This window comes from Leguminivora glycinivorella, chromosome 2 (genome assembly GCF_023078275.1).
Source record: "Leguminivora glycinivorella isolate SPB_JAAS2020 chromosome 2, LegGlyc_1.1, whole genome shotgun sequence".
NCBI lineage: Eukaryota > Metazoa > Arthropoda > Insecta > Lepidoptera > Tortricidae > Leguminivora > Leguminivora glycinivorella.
Window position 1 is genome coordinate 26656574 of NC_062972.1, and position 17806 is coordinate 26674379.

General features: G+C 42.4%; 3 protein-coding genes across 3 annotated transcripts; 1 reads left to right on the top strand and 2 right to left on the bottom strand.

Moving 5' to 3' along the window:
* Window positions 1–1804: 1804 nt before the first annotated feature.
* LOC125237393 (la-related protein 6) lies at window positions 1805–3963 on the top strand. The gene has a single exon (XM_048144425.1). The coding sequence runs from the start codon at window positions 1891–1893 to the stop codon at window positions 3103–3105; it is 1215 nt and encodes a 404-aa protein (XP_048000382.1). The 5' UTR covers window positions 1805–1890; the 3' UTR covers window positions 3106–3963.
* A 5763-nt stretch (window positions 3964–9726) lies between these two features.
* Window positions 9727–13164, bottom strand: LOC125242320 (uncharacterized protein K02A2.6-like). Its single transcript, XM_048151094.1, has 2 exons — window positions 12963–13164; window positions 9727–12546 (listed from the first exon to the last, which is right to left on the bottom strand). The coding sequence occupies exons 1-2, from the start codon at window positions 12965–12967 to the stop codon at window positions 9759–9761; spliced, it is 2793 nt and encodes a 930-aa protein (XP_048007051.1). The 5' UTR covers window positions 12968–13164; the 3' UTR covers window positions 9727–9758.
* Window positions 13165–14674: 1510 nt separating this feature from the next.
* Window positions 14675–15391, bottom strand: LOC125239140. The gene has a single exon (XM_048146647.1). It carries the CDS (start codon window positions 15359–15361, stop codon window positions 14675–14677), a length of 687 nt encoding a protein of 228 aa, XP_048002604.1. The 5' UTR covers window positions 15362–15391.
* Window positions 15392–17806: the final 2415 nt, after the last annotated feature.

Consider the following 17806-nt stretch of genomic DNA (forward strand, 5'->3'; position numbering starts at 1 on the left):
TATTGTATATTCTGCCCATCTACCTCGACCCTACGTTTCTTGCTGTTGGTCATCACTTGTGTCTTTGCACGATTCATTCGAAGTCCAACCTGAAAGCTTGCGTTGCTCAGATCTTGGAGCATTTCTTGCAGTTCGGATTCCGAGGAAGCAAAGTTCGGCGAAGCGAAGGTTTGATAACCTCTTGTCTCCGACGACTATTCCTCTATTCTCCCAGGAAACCGCCAGGCTTTAAAACTTCTTCAAGGGTGCTGGTGAATAATTTTGGAGATAGCGGATCACGGCATATTACGGCAAGAAAATCAAATTTTAATTGACTTCTTCAGAAACTACACACTTTGGATGCGGTGAGTCTGGCGGGTTTATGTCATGCCACTGTTATCCAAGAAAAACAGCGCCTATAACAGGGCACCGGCCGCCATTGAAGGTCTTCAGTAATTATTCGTCACTAACTATCGTTGAATAATCATCCAATTACCGGGGTTGCACAACGATAAGCCTCTTATTCGGCAGAATTCGGTGACGCAAAGGGCTTCAGTCTTATCTATTCCCCAAATTTAAAACCAGCCTGTATAACTTGACTTGTAAAGTCTTTACATCTATGAGTACTCAGGGGTCATTATAAAATGGGTGAAATAGCCTGCGTTGTATAGTTGCGAATATTTCTGCTCGCCCCCACTATCACCTGATGTTTTCAGAGTTAATGTCAAACGGCCGTAAGTGACAAGAGAATACAATAACATATGTTGTTATATATATTGAGATAGATGATTGTATAGTAGTACTAGTAGAAGCCAGCCCATCTGGCACATCATATAAGGAATATATAAATTTATGTAAGCAGAACAATGGATAATTTATTGACTACAATCGAGACTGAAATGACTTAGAAATACTGAAATACGATGAAAGTATCATGCGTAAAATGAGATCGAAAAAAAAACGTAGGTAAGATCACTAAGGAAATCTGAAATTTCATGAAACACCATAACCTACTCTCAGTGAGATAGACTTGGACCAAGACTGGGGACGAAATGTCTTGGGGAGATATCGAAAAGAAAATATCGTATAATTCTGTATAAATCGTGAGCCTTTTCTTTGCATCTGCTATCCCGTTATTTGGCTACACTCTGTAATAAATAAACAAATAAACACAGGGGGACTAGAGCCAAAAATATGTATGTTCCTCGACAATTTCTGCTTTTCGTTCGGCATTTGTTTTGACTAGACCATCAGTTATTATTTACTGTTTCAATGGAATTTTAATGCATGTTACATTTGATTATCAGAAAAAAGAAGAGTATAGGTAGTATGTTCTTTCTATGTGCTTATTCTAAGCAAGTATTTATTAAACACAAAAAAGTTAGGTTTATTAATATGAACACCATATACTACGGACGGACCAATATAATTAATGATTCATTAAATTATCTTGGCATTTTCTGCACAATAAACGGAACGCATCATATCATGGCGAAGATGCATTCCGGCCTTGTTACAAATACCAACACAGATCGCGGTAACGGTCTGTAATCATGTAATCATACAAACATATATTCCGCTATCAATAGCAGAAACGCCTTTCAATGTTTACATTCGTGTAATCGTTGCATGTTCGCGATAAGAGTTTGCGTGAGACTGCGCGTTCCTCCAAACGCGAATAGTGAGTATAGTAACCTCCTTTGAACACAATGCCACCTTACTAACAGTAAGCTAATTACGATACAGCACATGGCAATGTCATCTCGTATTTCCGAGTCACTTTTACCGACACATCCCCCCGACCTTATAAAAGAGCCGCGTGCCCGCCGCGCGCTCGCAGTCCGTACCGCGCTACCGAGCGAGACGCGCGTGTAATGCGTATATATTAGTGGAGTCTCACTATCAGTCAACATGGAGAGCCCTTCTAGCCCGGGCGTGCCCGAGGATGAAGGCATCGCCACCGACCGCCGTCTCTCCACCGACGACCATGCCGACCTCTCCGATACAGCCTCCGAGGCAGGCTCCGGAGGAGGCAAGGACTCTGGCTGCGAAGTCGCCCAGGAGACGCAGGAGCCACCCTACACCCCGCCCGACGACGAGCTCGCCAACCGGATAGTGTCCCAAGTGGAGTTTTACTTCTCCGATGCGAACATTACTAAGGATGCCTTCTTGCTCAAGCACGTTCGTCGCAATAAGGAGGGTTATGTGTCTCTAAAGTTAATCTCGAGCTTCAAGCGCGTCAAGCATCTGACGAAAGATTGGAGGGTGGTTGCCGAGGCTTTAAAGCGATCAACAAAATTGGAAATAAACGAAGCGGGAACCAAACTACGTAGGAACGAACCCTTACCGGCTTATGACGAGACCACGCCATCCAGGACCGTGGTAGCTGTTCGGATGCCAATTGACAAGCCTTCAGTAGAAAACGTGTCTCGTCTGTTTGCTAGTTGCGGAGAAATAGCCTTAGTCCGCGTGCTCCGACCTGGTAATCCAGTTCCCGCTGACGTTCGCCAGTTCCTCAACAAGAATCCCAGTCTCGTGAATTGTGTGTGTGCTTTAGTTGAGTTTACAGAGTCCGAATCGGCTCGGGAGGCGCTGCGACTGCAGAACTCCGAGGACGAGGGGATGCGAGTGTTTGAACTGAACGGTGTCCCTCGGGAACCTAAGAGGAAGGCACCGATACGCCGGCCGCCACCGCGCCGCCACGAATGCGAATACTCCTCTTGTTGCAGCGGCAGTGAAGCAGAATATGAATATAGATACGGAAATCCTTTCCTTAGAAGAAACTCGAGCGGTTTCTTCGCACCTCGTACTCCAGAAATCCAGACTTGGATACCGCGACGACCATCAACGTGCAGCCACAGCTCGGATTCGGGAGTCTCATTCTACTGTGGATCGCGGCGGACCTCGCAGGCGAGTACGAGCAGCGCCAGCAGCGGTGATGGCTGGCTGGCGCGGCGGCTGTCTGGGTGTTCGCTGACTGGACCGGAGTGCGGCGGCGGAGTGCGGAGGCTGTCCTGCGCGCCTCGGTTCGAGCCCCGGACGCCGCTGGTGCCCGACGGCACACGCGGATTCCACGCCGCTGCGCGCCAGCGTAGAATTTCGGACCTCGCGCTCTATTCGCGCTAGAAAGCGCCCGCCAACCGTGACACCTTTCTAACCGCGTTGGATAACTGCCTTTCACGTTATGCCCGCTTAGTTTTTAATCTATTTCGTACGAGGAAGCGAATTGTTTATGTGATCGCGTGTGTTCTAGACGGTTTAGTTTAAGTTTCTCCGCGTTGATCTGTTTGAGGCGGCCGGCCGAAACTTCAGTTACCTATTTTGTACTTAACGGTCCGGCCGCGTGCGGAAAGAATGTGATCGAATGAGCTCATTTAGTCGTAAGCCACAGGCAGCTGTGTTAGGTTAGAGTTTTCAACTTCGGTTGTAATTTATTACTATTTATTGTCGCGTATTTATTGCGAAGCGCGCGCGGCGGGCTGCGAGTTTTCATCCGATTATGTCAGAGTTGTGAGCACAAAACGAATAAACAAAATCGACATGCGAGTGATCGTAGACTCGATGGCCGCGCCGGCGATCAATGGAGTTGTGTAAGGCTTGCGAAACGAGCAAAAGTAAAAGTCGTACATCGCTATAAAATCTGTCGTTCGCCGGACTCAGGAATGAGATAAAATCGTAACAATCGTAACAGCCCGCCGTGCTCCGGCGGAACTAATCGTCTTCATGCAATACGATTAAGTCATAATATTAACCATAAGTCAGCCGCGCCATGTCATCTTCTTGTTAAGTCTAATGTTATTTAAGTTCGTTGTGATGTTTAATTTAAATGGTTTATTTCCGTTATCCTTAATTTATAGACGCGGAGGGTTATCGTTCACAAATTTCGGCATTCGATCGCCGAGGTGCTTTTTATATGGGTACCCTCTGCTGTCCTTTATATTGTAAAAAAGATACATTTTAAAATAATAAATAAGATTTGCAGAACACTTTGTTTTACTTGTATTGTAGGTATAAAGTCCGACCAAAAATCAAATGAAATGTGACTAGGGTGTAAAACTCGATCTCGAATCTCGAGTAAGTATATTTATATCCAAAGTCAATTAAGTACATCCATGATTTCGTCGATCAGTTCAATTATTTTTTTTTCTTCAAAGATCGATATGAAAGTAAAGTAAAACACACATCCTATTTCAAATATCTTACATAGAACGTACGGCTCGATTCGTCAAATACTGGTTTAGATACGAATGATACGATATATATGGATCAGAAAATGTCGGTCACCGGTCATTGATATGCCGGTCGGCATAAATATGTATTGATTCCTATATCTTGTCACATTAACGTCTTGTTTGAAATATAATAAGTACGAAATTGTCAAACGATTTAAAGCGACAAGGTACAGAAATAATCACTTATTTATGCCGGTGACTGTAAGTGTGTCATACTTCTGCCGGTGACTGTAAGTGTAAGAGTCATACTAAAGAAACTTTATTTTTGATACTGGCATATCTGATCCATATCGTATCTTGAGCTAATATTTGACGTATCTTAAAGATCGAATAGGGCCTATAAGTTATATACCTAGTTGATTATATTTAACTGGAACGGAAGCAGTTCCTATTGAAAGCTTAACTTAGTGAACTTAAACTTAGTTAAGTGCGTGAGTGATTCTTTACAAATGGCCTTAACACCAGAGTTCACGGACTTGGTAGCTGTTTTTGGCACGTAGGTGCGTGTACAAAAAAAACGTGATCCTATATTGACAAGATCCTATAGTGTATCAATAAAAAGAAACGCAGTTATTAGAAATGCTCGAAAAATCACACGACTAGATTAAATACATACGTATCGCCCAATGGGCCGCATACTTCGTCACGTCGGACGCTGCGTCACAATGCTTACTATTAAGAAGTATTTTTTTGCCTTTTTTCGTCTTCGTCATTCGTCAAAGTTGGCATCTGGACTTCGTACCACGTTCATACAAACTTCGAGATAAAGTTGTTGCTATTAACACTAATCAAACTATATACGATTGGGGTTTATAGCAAACATTGTAATTTTGGCTACGTCACTCCAAATTTCCTTTGACTTCGTCTTCTTCAACCAAGCGTTTTGCAGGCCTAGCGCCAGGGTCCGCTTTCCTGCTCAATCTTCTCCACTTTGCTCGGTCTTCGGCATCCTGAGGTGTGAGATTGTTCCTTGAATGTCCGCTGCGACGTCCAGCCAGAGGGTTGACTTTACCAAATTCGACGTTTCAATTAGATTGTATTATTTCCAACCTTGGTAGTGGAAAGTGGGTGTTTTGGGCCGTTCGCCTTGTCGAATCAATTCTCACGCCTCTGATAACATTGCCTAAGCTAATATAAATAAAAAGCGTACTGAACTTGAACTACATCATATTTGCATTGACAGGATGACGCAATAGGCATTAATTAGATTGTGTGAAGGATCGTCACATTAATTAAAGTCTGACATATCGACATAGGTTTAGGTTCAGTTCCTATGTTCAGTCGATATGCTAAGCTTTAAGGCACTGGTCCCACCGCGAGCTAGTAAGCTATGAGCTATCGGCTACAAAAACGTACAAAAGATAATCACTCGCCGTGTCTCTTTTATTTGACCAGTGCCTAATGATTGGTAGCCCGGTCACCTCTAGCTCGATAACTACTCAACCCATGGTCAGTCGATATGTTAAGTTTGACGATCCTTCATACAATATGCGCTAATGATCAGAGTCATTCTGTCGTCTTTGATGCCGCAAACACAGGACCTCATATTTCGGGGGCATCTTTCTCTATCACTCTAATTAGGATTTAATAAGACAGATATTGGCGATGCACGAGTAATAAGATAGATGGCTGAAATTATCGAACTTCGGCGTTCGCGGTGGACAGTTCGGTAGCCGCCACTGAAAGCTGAAAAATAAGGTCCTCGTGTTTCAAGTGTCCTTTGTATCTGAGATTCCAACCGGAATTGTCATGAAATGGTCCATATTGAACATAAGCACCCGTAAGGACCCTTTCCTCATGCATCGCCATAAATAATGGCTGTTGTATTTTGATTTTGACTTCAGTCAGTAGGTATATTCCTATTGATTATGAATTGTTCAGGCTCACTAAAATATGCCTATTTTTTTTCTTGTTTTGACAAGAACCACGTTTCAGTACATACGCATGAACTTTTTTCATTTTCGTTTGACATATAAATTGGCATTCAGGCGTCACGTCACCTCGAAATGTGACGTCTGAATTTGAATGGTCTAACGAATTATGATAATGATTAAAAAAACTATAGTGAGCTGTTTGTCTATGTGACAAACAGAGTCAACAAGCCCACTTATGATAAGTACTTATAGTAAATAACTAAGCATCGTGATTTGAATTTTTCTTAAGGTGGCTCGCCTAGGTTACCCGAAGCTCAGGCTGCGTTAGATGGCGTTAATCTCCAAATTACCGGTCTTATTTTTTTTGTGGAGTCGTACAGGCATTTATATACTTTCCATTATGCTTCGCGAACATTTAATATTAAAATTGACGTATCACAACAAACATTCAACTTCTCATTGTAGAAAATTTACTATTTTACACTATTTTTAAGTACCACTCACACATACAAACAGTGTTTTTGTATCCCTTCTAGTCGATAATTTCACGCGGCGACAGCTTGTTTAAATAGCCTTGCGGTAAATACGTGCCATCGCATGATTTGCATGGAAGTACTGGGTTCGAATCCAGGACTTTTTCTCTTTTTTTTTTTAACCGCCTTCCAAATCTCAAAGGAAGGGGTTTTCAATTCGTCTGTATTTTTTATTTTTTTTAATGTTCGTTCCTCGATATCTCCGTCGTTACTGGACCGATTTAGAAAATTTTTTTTGATTGAATGTATATGCATACAGATTGGTCCCATTTTTCTCAGAACCCAGTTCTGATGATGGGATCCTGGAGAAATCGAGGGAACTCCTCAAATCTGAAAGGCATAAATATGGTGATTTTTGTGTTTTTAAAGGAACAGCATGCATTTACGTACGGAACAGTGACATTTGGTGCAGTGGAACTCCTGATGATGGTCAGAACGGAACTCCTCAAATCTGAACGGCACACTTATAGTGACTTTGCTATTTTTATAAGAACAGCATGCACTTACGTCCAGAACAGTGACATTTGGTGCAGTGGAACTGCTGATGAAGAGTGAGCCGCCTCTGGTTAGTTCCGTTCTGATAATCATTCTCATCTGTAAGTACTTCAGAATCATCCAGATTTCAAAATTGGTTCAGAAATGACGGAGATATCGAATAACTAACATTAAAAAATATACAGACGAATTGATAACATAATCCAACATTTGAAAGTATTTATCACCAGAACCCCAAAGGAAGGCGGTTTTTTTTTTCTTAAAAATTATTTAATACTACTTCGGTGGCAAACAAGCATACGGTCCGCCTGATGGAAAGCGGTCACCGTAACCTATGGACGCCTGCAACTCAAAGAGTGTCGCATGCGCGTTGCCGCCCCATTAGAAACTTGTACACTCCCCTTTGCTGTGTGTGCACAGCAAAAAGGAGTGTACACGTAGCACGATATAGCTGTTACAGTTCAGTAAATACATTGCTACCAACTTAACAAACCAATTCGCAGAGTCGAGACTCCTTCGTTTTCTGCTGCGTTCATTGGCGACGCGTCGAATCGCATTCAAATGTATGAGAACTCGATTCAACTCGGCTCGATTCGTCTTAGTGGCCAGGCTTCAAAGAACCATACCATAGACAGTTTTATTTTCATGTTTGCACTCAAACTGCATATTCAAAATGGTAGGCGGTCCACTAGATAACTAAGATGACTGAAAGTAGGTATTTGTTGATTTATAATTTTCTTTCAAAATAAGTGCTTGGTCGTAGAAAAAGTATTGTATGCAACGGTGTTTAACTGAGTCAAAAAATGCTCGTGGCGTCTTTATTAACAATTTTCGGCTTCGCCTCAAATTGTTACCCACGCCACTCACCTTTTTTGACCTCTTTTAACCACCAGTTGCATAAAATACTATTTCAGGAGAGACAAAAAATCGATTTACTAGAGAATTAGGTACAAACATCATTTCAATTTATATCCAAAATGTGTCAAAAATAGCAAGAAATATGTTGTGTGAAAAAAAATGGGAAATAATAAGTCACAAATTAAGATATACTCGTTTTTCTTAATTTTGTGCACATATGGGTATTGGTTTTGAGCTTACTAAATACATATGTGTAAGTCATGCACATAGGAATCATAAATACTGTTCATTTGAGGTTTATCAGAGTAAGTTATGTGCGTTTAGGGTAATAAAAACAAAACAACATGATCACTTGTATCAGAAATAAATGATATTATCCAAAGGAAAATGTCAGTATCTGACAAAACTAAAGACCTTCCTTGTCAATTACTAATAATATATATTTACGTACATACATTCATACAATCACGCCTGTATCCCATAAAGGGGTAGGCAGAGCACATGAACTACTCAAGTTTCAGTGCCACTTTTGACAAAAAGGGGTTGAAAGAAAACGAAATATACATTTATAATAAAAAAAGAACTTAAAACTCGTTCTGACTAAATTCAACGTAAGTAATTATAACGACAACCTATGCGATAGCTACATACTTTGCCACATAGCTGACAAGGGAAGCTTGCAACCAATTGAGACGGTTTGCTACGGTACCTTGTTTCCCTATTGTCTGCAAGTGCCGCAAACCAGGTCCATGGACGAACTTGCGACCATCTTCGATGCACTTACGCCACTCCCTCCGTTTCTTAGCAAGCCTCTCCTAGTTTCGGTAGTCGATCTAAAAGGCAGCCATGTCCTATCAGCTGCAAAAGTGCATGGCGAATTTATCAATGAATTCATTCCTAACTTCTCCATGCACTTTTGCAGCTGATAGTACCTCTTGGCGCAGTATTTGAAGCGAAGCAATGACCTCTCAACATCTTTCTTGGCATTCGCTACTGTGCCCAGAAGAACACGGCGTGGTAAACGAGAGGGTTCCATCCTGTGCATATACCCCATCAACGAAGTCGCCTCTGTTTGAGAAGCATGGTCAGACTGGGTAGCGATTTCTAGAACTCTCTGGTTTGACGACCTGTGATGATATGCCCAACATCTTACACAGGCATCGCTTATAGAAGGAGATGCCACGGCGTTTGACTTTGGCATACGTCTCGGATTCGTACAAGAGTATGGTCTATACACAAGCCTGAAAGACTAACACCTTGGTCTTAGTAGTCAGGAGTCTGTTATGCCATACTCGAGCACTAAGCTTCCCAAAAGTGGTAGCTGCCTTGCCGATGTAAATGTCAACCTCTGCCTAGAGCGAAAGATGGTCGGTTATTGTCGTAAAGTGGTCTCCAACAGCGTGCCATCGAGTGGAATTTCTGCCTTGGAGATTGGACCCATCATTAGCTGAAGCTTACTATAAAGTCCAGGATACAGGGGGCTGGAATCTAGGTATTGGACACAAACACTTGATGCGATTCGTATGAGGTTTAATTCGAGACTGAATGGTTATAACTACCCTATCTATACATAAGTAAGTAATATAGGCGTACCCACATACATACATATAAGTTGGTACACATATATCACACCTCCCTTCTTAATCTTTAAATCTTACAGTAATTTATAACAATAATAAACATGAAGTTCTTTTGAAACAACTATTTGTTTTTAAACTATTTTGTATCTATTATCTACTCACTTACAATAACCTTCCTTACTTTTACCTATACTTCTCTCCTAAAAATTAATCTATTTCCAGTTTACGAATTCTGTTTGGTAAAGGCCTGAGGTTCAATGGGGATCGACGCTGTGGCGGTGGAGACGGACGTGGGGGAGGCACACTAGCAACACTTGTCTCATTGGCTTCCGCCCTTGTTACTTCCTCGTTTTGACCCGGTTGTGCGTTTTCCTCGCTCACTTCCGTCTGCTGGCTAGAGCGCGCGACTCCGTCCTCATTCCCTGACGACCGCTCTCTAGTCTCGCTGAGTTCCTCAGGACAGGGTACAGTCGATAACCTAGATCTGCGTCTGATCTGATCAATATGCCTAAGAATAGGTTTACCGCTACCGCTATCCAAGGTGTATCTCCGTGAACCTTCGGCACCCAGCACCGTACCTTTAACCCACTTATCATTATTGGTGTAATCGCGAGCCCAGACCTCATCACCCGGCCGGAAATGACGTTGCGTACCACCTGCATGTTCGACCTGTCGCTGCTGAACCGACCTGACTCGCTCTTCTAGCGCCCCCTCGCTGCGGAGCAAGTCCAAACGCGAACGTAACGACCGCCGCTGCAAAAGCATCGCCGGACTCTCTCCCGTAGTACTATGCATGCTATTTCTGTACGCCATGAGATATGTCTGCAGTGCCGCGTCGATATCGATATGTTCTCTAATAGCTTTGCTAATCGCGCGCTTACATAATTTCACTGCATTCTCCGCGGCCCCATTAGACGCCGGATGATACGTTGGCGAAAAAGACTGTTTTATCCCATTCGTGTCAAGAAAGTGTTTAAATTCATTACTGGTAAACGGCGGACCCTGGTCTGATACTAATTGTCTTGGCAACCCAAAACGCGCGAAAGTTGCTCTTAGTTCTTTAATTACTGCTCCTGCGTTCGTCCTAAGCATTTCAAATATTTCCAGCCACTTTGAAGTCGAATCTATTAGTACTAAAAACGTTTTACCCTTAAAAGGGCCCAGAAAATCTACGTGTAGTCTACTCCACACGTGGGTCGAGTACGGCCAAGGACTCGGAGGCGAGTGCGCCGGTGCAGGCGCCTCCGCGGCGCACGTCTCACATTGCCTACACTGCGCCTCCACATCGGCGTCAATATTGGGCCACCAAACGTAACTACGAGCTAAGGCCTTAGTCTTGACTATGCCCATATGACTAACGTGCAGCTGCTTAAGAACTGTTTCCCTCAAAATTGTTGGCACCACAACCCGGTAACCCCACATTAAACAACCTCGGTCTACATACATCTCGTGCCGCCTTAATAAGAAAGGTTTTATCTCCTCGTCTTGACACGATGTCGGCCAGCCCGACTGCACATACGATAACACCCTACTTAATGTTAAGTCCCGTGACGTGGCCGTTTTAACTTGTTCGTTAGTAACAGGCAAAAAATCTTCGACAAAATTAAGGTAAGTCACATCCTGTTTTTGTTTCTGGTCTTGGACCCCCTGTGGAAGCCTAGACAACGCATCCGCACAATTTTTATTCGATGGTACATATTCAATTTCATAGTTGTATCCTGACAGTAAAATAGCCCAGCGTTGTAAACGGGACGCCGCCATCACCGGAATGCCTACTTTATCGCCAAAAATATACGTGAGTGGCTTGTGATCTGTCCTCAATATAAATTTACGACCGTACAAATACTGATGAAATTTGCGAATACCGTACACTAAGGCTAGCGCTTCCCTATCAATCTGTGCGTATCCCCGCTCGGCTGGGGTGAGCGTACGCGATGCGTAAGCGATCGGCCGTTCGCCCTCCGGTGTGAGGTGCGATATCACGCAACCTATCCCCACCCCTGACGCGTCTGAAGTGAGAACCAATGGCAGGGAACCCGAATAGTGTACCAAAACTTCACTCGAAGTTAGTACTTGTTTGACCTTGATAAACGCTTCTTCACAACTCGCGCTCCAAACAAATTTAGCTCCAGCCTTTAACAAATTATACAATGGTGTAAGTATTGTACTAACGTTTTTTATGAACTTCGCGTAATACATTATCATGCCTATGAACGCTCGAACTTCTGTCACGTTGCTAGGTGCGGGCGTATTTACGATAGCCCTTACCTTATCCGGGCACGTATGGACGCCCTCCTTGCTAATCACATGACCCAAATAATTAATCGACTCCTCAAAGAACGCACACTTATCTTTCCTTACCCGCAACCCGTACGCCTGCAATCGCTCAAATACTTTATATAAGTTGTCTACGTGAGCTTTCGTATTGCTACCAGTAATAATGACATCATCTAAAAATACGCCCACGTGCGGCAGGTCAGAAAATAATTGTTCCAAATGTCTTTGGAATATTCCAGGGCTAGATGATAGGCCGTATACTAAGCGATTATACATAAATAAACCCTTGTGCGTATTTATTACCGTATATTTTTTTGACTCATCCAGCTCAAACTGTGCGTAGGCCTGCGACAGATCAATCTTACTAAACCGTTCTCCCCCGTGCAGGCTTGCCAATAAATCCTCCACCCTAGGTAGCGGGTAACGATCAACCTCCAAAACCCGGTTCAAGGTCAATTTAAAATCAGCGCAGATACGTATGTTACCGTCTTTTTTTACCACCGGCACGATAGGCGTGGCCCAGTCGGAGCGGTCGACGGGGGTGAGCACGCCGTCGCGCACCAGCTGGTCCAGCGCGCGCTCCACTGGCTCGCGCAGCGCGTACGCCAGCGGCCGCGCGCGCAGGAACATGGGCCGGGCATCCGCGCGCAGGTGGATGCTGACCTTGCCACCGTTGAACCGCCCCAGGCCGTCCGCAAACACTTCAGAGAATCTGGAACTGAAAGCGCTATAATTAAAATCATAATCTATGACATTATTCACTTCACTGTACTCTGCCACGGGAATCAAACCCTTAATTATATCTAATTCATATAACCATTGGCGTCCGAGCAATATACTTTTGCCGTTTCGTATAACAAATAAATCTAAGTGTTTCTCTACGCCCCTAAAACGCACGAATGGTTTTATTAAACCCACCGGTTGCACCCACTCACCCGTATAATAACGTAGGTATAAGTTACACTTTTCTATCTTTAACTTATTAAAAACTGCCATGTACATTTTCTCACTTATACACGAAACGGCGCTGCCCGTATCGCACTCCATATCTATATCTAAACCTTGCACGTTCACTTTTATAATAATCGGTTTATATGCTAAAGCTGATAACTGATTTAAAGTTGTAATAATTACCTCATCACTATCTTCACTGAACATATTATCGTCCTTCATCACAGTGTTGGCATGCACTTCGTATTGCTCCGCCATATTCGGGCACATACGCTTTAAATGCCCCTGTCTATTGCATACCCGGCACACGTAACGTGCAAATTGGCATCCCGCCTTGTCGTGAGCGCCGCCGCACGCCGCGCACCGCTGGGCGCCGCGCGCCGGAGCCTTGCCCCGGCCGCCGCCGCCGCCGCCGCGTGTGATACTATACAGCACGACCACGGATGATTTTATTAATTCTGATGCGGTACAAATTCACGAAAAAAAATGTACTTTTTTGTACTGACGTTTAAAAAAAATGTACCCTTATGATTTTGGAGTTTCGACATAGGGCCCGTGGTCGTGCTAGGTAGGTACTCCCTGGCACGACCACACTATATTTAATGAGATTTTAAATTTCTGTTGCAGTACAAATTCACGAAAAAAAATGTACTTTTTTGTACTTACCTTTTAAAAAAAAATACCCTCATGGTTTCAGAGTTTTGACATGGGGTGTGGTCGTGCTAGATAGGTGGTACTTCCTGGCACGACCACACTATATTAAATTATTTTTTTAATTTCTGTAGTGGTACAAATTCACGAAAAAAAATGTACTTTTCTGTACTTACCTTTTTATAAAAAGTACCCTCATGGTTTCGGAGTTTCGACATGGGTTGTGGTCGTGCTCGATAGGTACTCCCTGGCACGACCGCACTAAGTTTTTGAAGTAATTTACATAGTACAATTTCAAAACACTTGTTTAGTATTCATTTGACCATCAAATTAAACATAAATATAGTGTGGTCGTGCCAGGAAGTACCACCTATCTAGCACGACCACACCCCATGTCAAAACTCCGAAACCATGAGGGTTTTTTAGGGTTCCGTAGTCAACTAGGAACCCTTATAGTTTCGCCATGTCTGTCTGTCCGTCCGTCCGTCCGTCCGTCCGTCCGTCCGTCCGTCCGTCCGTCCGCGGATAATCTCAGTAACCGTAAGCACTAGAAAGCTGAAATTTGGTACCAATACGTATATCAATCACGCCAACAAAGTGCAAAAATAAAAAATGGAAAAAAATGTTTTATTAGGGTACCCCCCCTACATGTAAAGTGGGGGCTGATATTTTTTTTCATTCCAACCCTAACGTGTGATTTATTGTTGGATAGGTATTTAAAAATGAATAAGGGTTTACTAAGACCGTTTTTTAATAATATTAATATTTTCGGAAATAATTGCTTCTAAAGGAAAAAAAAGTGCGTCCCCCCCCCCTCTAACTTTTGAACCATATGTTTAAAAAATATGAAAAAAATCACAAAAGTAGAACTTTATAAATACTTTCTAGGAAAATTATTTTGAACTTGATAGGTTCAGTAGTTTTTGAGAAAAATACGAAAAACTACGGAACCCTACACTGAGCGTGGCCCGACACGCTCTTGGCCGGTTTTTTTTAAAAGGTAAGTACAAAAAAGTACATTTTTTTTCGTGAATTTGTACTGCAACAAAAATTTAAAATCTCATTAAATATAGTGTGGTCGTGCCAGGGAGTACCTACCTAGCACGACCCCGGGCCCTATGTCGAAACTCCAAAATCATAAGGGTACATTTTTTTTAAACGTCAGTACAAAAAAGTACATTTTTTTTCGTGAATTTGTACCGCATCAGAATTAATAAAATCATCCGTGGTCGTGCTGTATAGTATCACACGCCGCCGCCGCCAGCGCGGCCGCCCCGGCCCGCGTGAGGCGCCCCGCGGCCCGCGCGCTGTCCCGCCTGGCCTCCCGCCCAGCGCGGGGTCATCGCTTGGCACTCCACGGTGCCCGCTCCACTCGCCGGTCCCGTGCGACCCTCCACGAGAGCCGAGTCTTTTTCCGCCGCCTCCATACTGACCGCCAATTTGTACGCTTTCGCAAAGTCCAACGATTCTTCTGTAAATAACCGCTGGCGTATAGTCTCACTCTGCAGGCCGCAAACCAGCTGATCACGCAAGCTGTCCTCTAGCCAAGTACCGAAATCACAATCTTTCGACATACGCTTTAACACGGCCACATATTCCGAAATGGACTCGTTCGCACTTTGCTTCCTGTGTCTAAACTTAAAACGCTCAGCTAAGATGCTCGGTTTAGGCTGTAAATGTTTTTCAAGTATCGACGTCACCTGTGCGAACGTTTTGGTTGACGGTTTATCGGGCGTGCACAAATTCACTAAAAGTTCGTAGCACTCAGCCCCCATCACTGTAATTAACGTTGGCACATACAAGGTCGTTTCAATTTCATTTACTAAAAAATATTGTTCTAAGCGGTCTATGTACAGCCTCCAATTATCCGTTCCAATTTTAAATTCCGGTATCTTGCCGACCGCCATTGTTCGCGCCGCCGCCTCACCCATAAAAAAAAACTTGCGTTATCGTTCTCTCGCGCACAACAAGAAGTTATAATACCTAACACACGTAATGACCGTAGGTTCTAACGTCTCGTCGCCACTATAAAGTCCAGGATACAGGGGGCTGGAATCTAGGTATTGGACACAAACACTTGATGCGATTCGTATGAGGTTTAATTCGAGACTGAATGGTTATAACTACCCTATCTATACATAAGTAAGTAATATAGGCGTACCCACATACATACATATAAGTTGGTACACATATATCACACTTACAGAGGTAGCAACAAAGGCTGCGTCATCGGCATAAAGTATTGGCATAAAGGCTGCCAATTAAAAGTTCCTCGCGTTTCTTCTGTGATTTGAGGAGTGATGTGTACAACTTTGAACTTTCTATAGATTCTTGTATGCAGATGAATACCAAAGCAGCAAAGACACACACGTTACACGGTAGGAGCCAAAACGCAGTCCTGTCGCACACCTCGGCAGACACACCACCAGGGACTGAGGAATGAAGGAAATCGCTGTGATTCCCCGCACCTGTGCTACCCTCTTGGAAACTGGCCGTTGGAGGTTGAGGAGTTTACCACATATTTCAGCTTAGACCTTACTCGCGCCTAACGGGGATTCCATCCCGGGCTTGAGTTAGTAGTTTTCCTTCTCGAAGAGAAGAGGCTCATCTCCCCTTTAGCTATTAGCTGCTTCGTTTGTGAACTTAGTTGCCTTTTACAACACCCTCGTTCTTCTACCAGGGTTGGTGCTACTCTTACGACGGATATACTACACAGTAGATGCTACCTAACTACACCAATAAACAATTACTTTTAAAATAGTGTTAAAGAGCAATTCTCGTTAACTTTGTACATTTGGATCACGTCTCCGATTTTGATAAAGATTGGTAGGCTGGTAGAGTCCATGATGCTGAGCAATATCCACTAGGTTTCCCAAAATGTCCTATATAGTTTGTATGAACCTTCCTTTTTTGTTACCAAATTTCTATACATTTTCGGTAACAAAAAAGGAAAGTTTCATACAATCAACCTAGGACATTTTGGGTAACCTAGTGGATCTTGCTCAGCATCATGGACTCTATCAGCCTACCAATTTTTATCCAAATCGGAGACGTGATCTTAATGTACAAACTTAACGGGAATAGCTGTGCCGAATAATCGACGACAAAAAGGTACTTCACAATATTAAACATAATAAGTATAACAGCTTTACGGTTAAAATATTTAGCTTTGAAAAAATAAATTGAAAAATAAAGATATATGACCGAAACACATAAGCACACTAAGCAACAATCCATACTAAATCCACACATGTGCAGTAGTAATTATCAATTTCGTTTATTTTACTTGGTTACCAAAACCTATATGTGCTTGGAAGTACATGTGTATTTATTTTTGGGGCTAAAATCACAAATGTGTTTAGTTAAAACATGATCCAAGTAGAATTTGCGTATGCTGGTTTTTGCATTAGACGTGGAATACAATTTTAAAGGCAAATCTGCAAAAAACGAAAAATCGAAAAAATGCACATAACGGAATTGGCAATCTCAACGACGGTATAATGAGTTTAAACTTCATCCCGACGTTTCGAACACTTTACAGCGTTCGTGGTCAACGGGTGACTGAGGAAAAATTACAATGTGCATAAGCTACCCATATTCTTGCTATTATATTCCTGTATATAACCATTTAGTTGTTGAAGAAAAACATTCACACAACAACAACATAGGTCAACCAGCTCAGTAAATGCAAGGAGTACAGCACATTACTAATACTATGCCCACACTATGACCTATGTATTTAAATGTATTATACCAGACGTGTAATATTTTATTTTATCAACAAAGGCATAATAAAGGATTGTATTGTATTTTTGTATGAAAAAAAAAAAATAGGAAAGCAATATAGTAATAGTCAAATATTCCATTAAAAAAAATAAAAAATACTTAATAAATCCATAAAAGTTCAAATGATTAAAAAAAAACTTCAAATGATTAAAAAAGTCGGTCGTTTGACCGAGACGCCATTTCGATTTACATTAGCAGTGTCGAAATACACGATATGTATCTTTGTTGACAAAATGCGTCATTATTTCTGAGTCTGCTTGAGTTAACTATACCAATATCTTTAAATAATTACTTGTCAAGAGCCAAATGTCACTGATGACAATGTCAACTAAAAATGCGCGAAATATGACGGCTCTGTGTCTGTACACAAAATTTGGCACGCACATTTTCGTAAAATTAATAAAAAATTCACATGGATTTGTCCATGATTTCTGTATGAAACAATGTATTTCGTTCAATACTGCGACGATGGATAATGTATAGTAGATGTATGCGCATATTTTTATTTAGTTGTAGTGTGCGGTGACTAAATAAATGGTAGATGTTTTTTGTATGGAAAGCGAGCCACCTTAACAACAATGGAAAACTTT